General features: G+C 45.7%; 1 protein-coding gene across 1 annotated transcript; it reads left to right on the top strand.

Moving 5' to 3' along the window:
- On the top strand, window positions 1–7,862 carry LOC127571295 (extracellular calcium-sensing receptor-like). The gene is made up of 5 exons (XM_052017564.1): window positions 1–285; window positions 1,041–1,874; window positions 3,562–3,789; window positions 5,945–6,068; window positions 6,955–7,862. Exons 1-5 carry the CDS (start codon window positions 28–30, stop codon window positions 7,860–7,862), a joined length of 2,352 nt encoding a protein of 783 aa, XP_051873524.1. The 5' UTR covers window positions 1–27.
- Window positions 7,863–9,768: the final 1,906 nt, after the last annotated feature.

A 9,768-nucleotide genomic window follows, 5' to 3' on the forward strand; every position in this document is an offset into this window, starting at 1 on the left:
TTTGCAAACTTCCGATTGGCGCAGACCATGATTTTTGCCATTGAAGAAATAAACCAGAATGAAAATCTCCTGCCGGGGATCACACTCGGGTATCAGATCCACGATGACTGCTCGTCCTCAGCAATTGCCTTGAAAGCAGCGCTCGCTTTGATCAACGGAGAAGAAGAATTAATTGAATACCAGGAATGTCGAGGTTCCACCAACGTCGCGGCCATTGTTGGCTGTGACATATCTACAAACTCCATCGTAACGGCAAGGACAATCGGATCCTTCGGGATTCCGCTGGTAATGTGTCAAATGTTTGACTGCATTTTTGTTCTGATGATGTTCCGCGAACTTCGGTCACTTTACAGGCACCACCGCGGATAGACCACAGCTTCTAACCCCCGACACTCCCCATACACACATCCATACTCCCCTCTCACACACCCCTACCCATCCCACACCTCTCATACACACCCATACCCACCACCCACTTCCGAGACCCACACAGAACCCCCTCACGCACACTCATACCCATCCACCCTACCCACCTGCTGCGCACAGCTCTACCCACCCACTCCCCCAGACAGGCCCATACCCACTCCCACACAGCCCTACCCACCCACTCTCCCCACACACCCATATCCACACAGCACCACGCACCGCTACCCACCCTCTTCCCCACACACACCCTACGCACCAGCTGCACACACCCCTACCCACCCACGCCTCCATTACACACCACTACACAGACACACCCTCAAACCCCACACACACCCATACCCACCCACCCACTCCATGCACATCCATCCACACCCACACACACCTTTACCACACGCTGCACACAGTCCTACCCACACACTCACTCTACATACACACCTACCCACCAACAACCCCAAAACACACCCCTCCACACTCACACGGCCATACACACCCCTGTCCACTTGCACAGTCCCGCACACACATCCCTACACACCCACCCCTCCCCACACACACCCTACCCACAACCCCCAAAAAGCTGGACCCAGGTATTCATCTATTTACCCTTTTCTCTACAGGTTAGTTACTTCTCCACCTGCTCCTGCCTCAGCGATAAACAAGAATACCCCACATTTTTTAGAACTATACCCAGCGACGAGTACCAGTCCAAAATTCTCGCTGAACTGGTGAGAACCTTTGGCTGGACTTGGATAGGAACCATTCGAAGTAACACCGATTACGGTAATTTCGGAATGCAGGGATTTGTGGAACACGTGGAAAGGTTTGGGGTTTGCATTGCCTACTCCGAGTCATTTTACAGGACTGACCCGGCAGAGAAAATCAGCAAAGTTGTCCAGGTGATTAAAAAGGCGTCCACTAAAGTGGTGGTGGCATTTGTTCATGGCGGAGATATGCGAATCCTGCTGAACGAAATCTGTCGTCAAAATGTAACCGGTATACAGTGGATTGGGAGTGAAGGGTGGGTGACAGAAAATCTTCTCCCGCCTGAAGAAAGAGCAATTTATCTCGCCGGGACAATTGGTCCATCAACCCGCAGGACAGAGATAGCTGACCTCAGAGATTATCTTCACGAAGTCCATCCTAAGAACTTCCCTGGGAACATTTTGGTGACGGAGTTTTGGGAAACTTTATTCACTTGCTCTTTTACCACAGACAATATGACAAGCCCGGAGAATTCCCCAGCTCACGTTCGGCAATGCACAGGGAAGGAGCAGACGGAAGGGATAGAAAATGCCTACCTTCCGGCGATAATGGATGGGAGTTCTTACCACGTTTATAAAGCGGTCTACTCTATCGCTCACGCCCTCCACGATCTGCTGACCTGTGTGGAAGGCAACGGTCCCTTTGTGAATAATACGTGTGCACATATTTCAAATTTTCAGCCGTGGCAGGTAGGAAACCCTGCACACAACCTCCGTCTCCATACATCGGTTACCTTTTGATCTATAATGGACTCTGCTCATTAATTAGTTATCCTCTTGGTCAATGTAGATAAAATGCCTTTGGATTTCTTTGATTTTACCAGCTAGCATCTTTTAATGTCATCCTTTGCTTCATGTTCATTTAAATTGCATGCCTACACATTCTGCATTCCTTTAGTCTTAGAACCTAGCACAGGAACAGCCTTTCGGCCCATCATGTCTGTGCCGACCATGATGCAAACTTAAATTAATGCCATCTGCCTGCACATTGTCTATGCACCGCCATTCCCTGCCTTTTCATGTACCTGACTAAATGCCTCGTATTCATTGCTATCTTTCTGAGCTATTAAATTCTTATCATCTGTCAGAATCTTCCCTTTTATACCTTATCCTTGGTATGGCCTGTTTCATCCCCGGGCCCCAGATGTGGTTACTCTCTATTTTTGTGGGAACACATTTACTCTGAATTTCTTCAAGCTCTTTCTTCAATGCCCCCATCACTCTGAGACTGATTTAACTGATTCTCGACCACTTCTGTTAAATCTCTTCTCAGCCTGGTAAAATTGGTTTTACCTCAGTTTAAAGCACTTATTCGTATTTTAGCTTTTTTGTTAGTTTTTCACAGCGGTGCTAAATATGTGGGAATGCCATAATCATGTTTTCCCATTGATTTTCTATTCACCAGGCTGGCCTCATTCCCCAAAATTAATGCAGAATTGACTCCTTTCCCACCTCTACTGAGTTAATTCAATCCAAATCCAGGCTCTTCGTGGGCCAACTATGAAAGTACCAGGCAGGAGACATATATACTTCATTGGGAAACTACATTAAAAGGTAGAATAACAAGAAAGCAAGAACTGACATTTAAAGATAAGAAATAGTGGAAAATAGCAAATTCAAGAGTAAATATGGAGCAAAAGGAAATTATCATTAGTAAAGGTTTATTGGCTGAATTCGTGGGATTTTAAAGGCAGTGAACGCCAAGGGAGGATCACCTGCGTTGAAAGCTTTTGAAGGATGCATGTCTGGAGTCAGTGGATACGCTGGCTGCCATCTTACAAAGTCCTTCAGCTTCTAGAAAGCTGCCCACAGATTGAAACATCCCAACTGGAGGGAGAGAAAAAAATGAGAATGGCAGACCCAGTTAACCCGGTGTCAGCCATAGGGAAAATGCAGGATTCTGCTATGAAAAAAGTAGTAACACGGCACTTAGAAAACAACAGTAGAACATGTCAAAGTCAGCATGGAGATATGTAAGATGAATTATGTTTGACAAAACTGTTCGAGTTTTTTGGCGATGCAACAGCAGAAGTGGGTATCAGTGGATACTCAGCCACTGAGTCTCTTCAAGATGTAAATGGATGAATGTTTGGATAAAGGGAATCAGGATTTGTGAGGTTAATGCATGAAAGTGGCACAGAGGGAAAATATCAGCTATGATCCCAGGAAAGTTAATCCGTCATCCCTGCCTATCAAAACTTAATAAATTACAATGGGCCACCTCTGATGTTAGGTGCCTTTCTTCAGGTCTTCATTGTTGTCTTGCATTTCAAGTATTTGCGTTTCCATTTAGGATCAGTGAATTTGAATGCCTGTTTTTCTGTGCTCCAAATCCCCATCACAGTTAAAGATTAACGTCTCTTGTGTTATTCCGTAGCTGCTTCACTATCTACACGCTGTCAACTTTACTACCAAGACTGGAGAAATGGTGTATTTTGACGAAAAGGGTGATCCGGCGCCAAAATATGATTTAGTGAATTTGAAGTCGAATTTGAAGGGTGGAGTTGACGTCGTAACCATAGGCTATTATGATGGCTCAGCGCCCTTCGGACGTGAGTTGGTGCTGGATATTGGGGATATCGAGTGGAACAGCATTAGAAATAAGGTATGTTTCTTCCGATGCTCACTGGAAAACATGGGGAGAGGGCATAATGGAAAATAAATGCAGTGTCCATCCTGAGATGTGGAAGTCAATGGCGAGGTAGTGATATACTGCCTTCCACTAGATGCCTTGTTCAATACCATTCACAGGGCAGTTCTTTCCCCCATTTCGCTGTTTCCTTTCAGTCCAACGTTTCTTTGATCTTGCTGTTTTGCTGTGGTCTCCCTCTCCAGTGTACATGTACAATGAACAGTTGAAGTGCTGTTTCCATTCTTCTGAAGTGATCAACGTCATACAGTCTCACGGAAACTTATCCAATAATTTGACAGTGTTTGCTTCTTTTAATTCTCTTCCAAGTGGCTTGAGGCATCTTTTATTGATGGATTACAACCATTTCAGAAAGTTAAGCAGTGAGCTCTTTCCTCTAAAAAACAAAAGGTTAGCTTGATATCAGCTTCTGGGGCATAAGAACAAAACAAAATAGGAGCAGAAGTAGGCCAGTCTGCCCATCGAGCCTGTCCCATCATTGAAGATGATCATAGCTGATCTACTTCAGGCCTCAATTCACTGACCATTCTAAAATTTATCTGCCTCCTCTTTAAACACCTTCAGTGGTCTATCCTGAATAACGTTCCGGGGTAGAGGATTCTAGAGACTGACCGCAAACTAAGGGTGATCAGGCATAGATGTCGATGTGAACCACCCACATGTGAAAGACCTAAATTAATTGCCAGGATTGGGGCATTGGTGCCAATTTACTCAGAGATCCATCAGAGCATGGAGCTCAATGGGGGAAGCAATAGATGAGATGAATAATTTCATGAGAAGCTAGACAAAGTGACGAAGGACATGGATTTGAAAGTGCTGCTGAAAAAACATTGAATGAAAATTGTTGCAGTGACGATTGGTAATTGCTTTATTATTGTGACATGTACCGAGATATAGTGAAAGGCTTTTGTTTGCGTGCCATCCAGACAGATCATTCCATACACAAGCACAATGAGGTAGTACAAAATAAAACACAATGCAGAATAGTTTTACGGTTGCAGAATAAGTAAAGTGCAGGCTGTCAAATGAAGTGCAAGGGTCACGACAAGGTAGATCGACAGTTCATGTAAGAGGTCCGTTCCAGAGTCTTATAACAGCAGATTAGAAGCTGTGCTTGAGATTGGTAGTACTTGCTCTGAAGCTTTTGTACCTTCTGCCATGGGTGGGGGGGGGGGGGGGTGGAGAGAAGAGAATATGACGGGAGTGGTAGGCTGCTGTCCCCAGGCAGCGGGAACTGTAAACAGAGGGATTCCGTGGATGACTTTGCTCAAAGAGTTTATTTCTGTTCTGTGCATTCCATGTCATTGAAAGCAAAAAGAATTGCCTGAATACAAGTTGTTCACTCCATGAGGAAGCCTTTCAACATTTGAATGTAAATGGATGGAGCAACTGGGTATTCTGAGCTAACAGGGACTATTCTCTGAAAAGAAAACGTGCCTTCGTTCAGGCCAGAGCCAAGTTAATTATATGCTCATGGAGAAGAATGTCAATAGATCATGGGGTGAAGAGTACCAATGGCCTTGGATGAGTTTCACTAAAATGGGTCCAATGTTGATGGAACAAATGTGCTGTCCTTCTTAGAGAAGGGAGTAAAAGAAAATTGGGCGTGGGATTCAAGACCATGAGCAGTTTGTATCAAGAAAATACAAAACAGTTTCATGCGGCTCAACAACAGCTTTACAGATTCAAAACAACATTGGATTAAGTATCATGGAGCTGAACTGCAGAGCCTGAGAAATGGCTCTGAGCTGAGGGCAATGTCTAGGAAAGGCGCCAGACCAGTCAGATCACGTTGTGAATCACTGTGGCTCGGCGAGTAGAGCTACTGCTTCACCACACCGGAGACCCGGGTTCAATCCTGACCTTGGGTGCATGGATTCTCCCTTGAGCCCAAAAGATGTGCGGGTTGGTCGGGTAAATCTAACCATGTAAGTTGTTCCTAGAAGGAGTGGTAGAATTTGGGGGGAGTTGTTGAAGAAAGTGGAGAGAACAAAGTAGGGGACTAACATAGTGTTGGTGCAAATGGGTGGTCGATGGCGCGGACGCGGAGTGCCCAAGAGCCTGTCTCCATGCAGTGTGTCTCTGTGACTATGACTGTGATATGCTTCAGATCCCACGAGCACTTTGCTCAGAACCCTGCCTTCCTGGAACAAGAAAAGTAAGCCGGAAAGGACAACCGATTTGTTGTTTTGACTGTGCAGAGTGCGCCGATGGTGAGATCAGCAACTCCACTGGTAAGTGCACAGATGTACCGCAGTGTCTCTGAATTTCGCAGTTCTGTGGACACACGCATTTTTGAATGAGAACATGGAACATTACAACACAGGAACAGGTCCTTAGGCCCACGATGTTGTGCTCAACTAATTAAATTAATAATTAAATGCCTAACGAACCTAAACCCTTCTGCATACTCAATGTCAATATCCCTCCATTCCCTGCATATTCATGTCCCTATCTAAGACCCTCTTAAAATGGCTCGATCATATCTGCCTCCACCACCACCCTTACCAACGCATTCCAGGCACCCACTACTCTCTGTGAAAAAGAAACTGGCTCCGCACATCTCCTTCGAACATACCCCCTTGCCTTAAATGCAAGCCCATTAGCATTAGATATTTCGAACTTGGGAAAACATATACAGGCTGTCCACACTATCTGTACCTCTCATAATCTTATAATTCTCTATCAGGTCTCGCCTCAGCCTCCACCACTCCAGAGAAAACGACCCAAATTTGTCTAATCTTTCCTTATAGCACATGCCCTCTAATCCAGGCAGTATCCTGGTAAACCTCCTCTGCACCCTCTCCAAAGACTCCACATCCTTCTAGTAATAGGTGACGTGACAGAATTGAATGCAATATTCCAGATACAGCCCAACTGGAATTTTGTAAAACTGCAACTTAAATTCCTGACTCTTGAACTCAATGCCTGCACTAATAAAGGCAAGCGTTCCATATGCCGTCTTTAGCACTGCATCAGCCTGTGCAGACACTTTCAGGGAGTTATGGACTTGGACCCAAGATCCTCTGTACATCAACACGGTTACGGGTCTTGCCATTGAAAATGTACTTTAATTAACGCTGTACTGTGTATTATACATTGGAGATGACTATTTTTCAGATTCTACGGACTGTGTCAAGTGTCCCTCCGAATATTGGTCCAATAAGCCAAAAACCCAATGTGTTCTCAAGAAGGTTGAGTTTCTTTCTTTTGGAGAAGTTCTGGGCTTTGTATTAGTGACGCTTGCTGCAGTGGGAGTGTGTTTTACATTGGCCACCGCGGCGATTTTCTACCGGTATCGAGAAACTCCAATGGTCAAAGCGAACAACTCCGAGCTCAGCTTCCTGCTCCTCTTCGCACTGATGCTTTGCTTCATCTGCTCGCTCACCTTCATTGGAGAACCATCCGGCTGGTCTTGCATGTTGCGCCGCACGGTTTTCGGAGTTGTCTTCGTCCTCTGCATTTCCTGCATTTTGGGCAAAACCATTCTTGTCGTGGTTGCCTTTAAAGCAACTCTCCCCAACAGCAGCGTGATGAACTGGTTCGGACCCGCGCAGCAACGCCTGGGCGTGTTCATCCTTACCTTTTTGCAAGGTGTAGTTTGCGTTGTCTGGCTTAGTGTGTCACCTCCCTACCCCCTGAAAAACATGAGCTATTACAGAGACATCATCATTCTGGAATGTGACGTGGGCTCATTGACCGCCTTTTACTTCGTGTCGGCCTATATTGCCCTGTTGTCCATTGTGTGTTTAGTACTTGCTTTCCTTGCCCGGAAACTTCCGGACAGTTTCAACGACGCCAAGTACATCACCTTCAGCATGTTGATCTTTTGTGCCGTCTGGATAACTTTTATTCCAGCGTATGTGAGCTCTCCAGGGAAGTACACCGTGGCTGTAGAAGTGTTTGCTATCTGGGCATCAAGCTTTGGTTTGCTCGTCTGTATTTTTGCACCGAAATGTTACATTATCTTACTGAAGCCGGAGAGTAACACAAAGAAACATATGATGGCGAAAGGGACTTCACTGTAACCACTCGCGTCCCTTTGTGTCATTGTCGTGTCAGTGTGTGTAATCCTTGTTTATTAAAGAAGTTTTGATTTACTTTATATGTTCCACATTTTTATTAAATCAAGGTCAACCATTCGATAATGGGTAGGATCACTATGATGTGGCCCTGGCCGCTGTTCACCGCGGCCCCCGCCGCTCCAAATACACTACCGGAGCTGATACCACGGCGTTAAAGCGAACCGGAGCCGTTGTCAGTGGCGACTGGTTCGTGGCGGTGGGAGCTAAAGACCCGCCTACAGACGGCCCTGGTTCTGTGCAGAGAATTTTGTCTCGAGCCGAAACGTCGACTGTCCATTTCCCTCCACAGACGCTGCCTGGCCCGCTGAGTTGCTGCAGCGACTTTGTGTGTTGTATAAGAAACCGCAAATACTGGAATCTGGAGTAAGATTAAAACAAATTGCTGGATGAACTCAGCTGGTCGAGCAGCGTCTGTGGAGGGAAATGAATGTTTTTATTTGCTTTCACTACAACTCCGTCCACAATTAACATTCTGTCCTTACCTTCCCTTTATTATTGCTGACTTACCGTACTTTTTCCCTATTCTGATTTCCTTTGTGGTGGGTCTTGGACCTTTGATTAAAGCGACCATATTGCGTTTTCTTTTTGGAGGGGTGGTGGGATTTTCACATTTGGTGACTCGGTGGCATCCGAACCTCGATAACTGCGCATTGAGCTCCACATCGAACGAACAGTCTCCGAAAGTGACACTCCGCTGTTGCCTAATTGGATGTATGATGACAGCACGGCCGCTCGGATCTGGTTAAAAAGAGGGTGAACGACGATTCTTTGAAAAATGTGTCACACAGCAGGTAGTAACTGTGCCTCCGTGGGTTTCCTCACACACCTCAAATCCTACAAAAAAAAACAGCAAATGCTGGATAAACTCAGCTATAGTCAAGCAGCATCTGCGGAACAAGAAACCATTCATTGGAATTGGACTTGGAATTGGTTTATTATTGTCACTTGTACAGTCGTAAACCAATTACAAAATGAGCAAGATGGCGCCAGCCTAGCGACTCGTTACAAGCTGCTTTCTGCAGATGGAACATAGAACACTACAGCACAGTACAGGTCCTTCGCCCACGATGTTGTGCCGACATTTTATCCTGCTCTAAGATCTATCTAACCCTTCCCTCCCACATTGCCCTCCATTTCTCTGTCATTCATGTGCCCATCTAAGAGTCTCTTAAATGTCCCTAATCTGTCTGCCCCCACAACCTCTGCCGGCAGTGCGTTCCACGCACCCACCACTCTCTGTGTAAAAAACTTACCACTGACCGCCCCCCTATACTTTCCTCCAATCACCTTAAAAGTATGCTGCCTCGTGTTAGCCATTTCCGTCCTGGGGGAAAAAAATCTGACTGTCCACTCGATCTTTGCCTCATCATCTTATACACTTCTATCCCCCTCTCCAAAGAGAAAAGCCCTAGCTCGCTCAACCTATCCTCATAAGACATGGTCTCCAGTCCAGGCAACATCCTGGTAAATCTCCTTTGCACTGTCTCTAAAGCTTCCACATCCTTCCTATAACGAGGCGACCAGAACTGAACACAATACTCCAAGTGTGGTCTAACCAGAGTTCTATAGAGCTACAACATTACCTCACCGCTCTTGAACTCAATCCCGCGATGAAGGCCAACACGCCACAACCTTTATTAACAACCCTATCGACTTGCGCGGCAACCGTGAGGGATCTGTGGACGTGGACCCGAAGATCCCTCTGTTCCTCCACATCTACTCACGAGATTCAATAATGAGATCTCTCATTATTTCCGAAATCTTTCTACTCCTTTAAACTTACACGTTACTCTGCATTCGGTGTTGTTTTACCTTGTACGACCTCAATGAACTGGGTAATGAATTGATC

Source organism: Pristis pectinata, chromosome 6 (genome assembly GCF_009764475.1).
Source record: "Pristis pectinata isolate sPriPec2 chromosome 6, sPriPec2.1.pri, whole genome shotgun sequence".
NCBI classification, from domain to species: Eukaryota; Metazoa; Chordata; class Chondrichthyes; order Rhinopristiformes; family Pristidae; genus Pristis; species Pristis pectinata.

Coding starts and splice junctions, on each gene's coding strand:
- LOC127571295 (XM_052017564.1), top strand. CDS start 28: ATGATTTTTGCCATTGAAGAAATAAACCAGAATGAAAATCTCCTGCCG. Junction 1,875..3,561: donor CAAATTTTCAGCCGTGGCAG/GTAGGAAACCCT, acceptor GTTATTCCGTAG/CTGCTTCACTATCTACACGC. Junction 6,069..6,954: donor TGAGATCAGCAACTCCACTG/GTAAGTGCACAG, acceptor ACTATTTTTCAG/ATTCTACGGACTGTGTCAAG.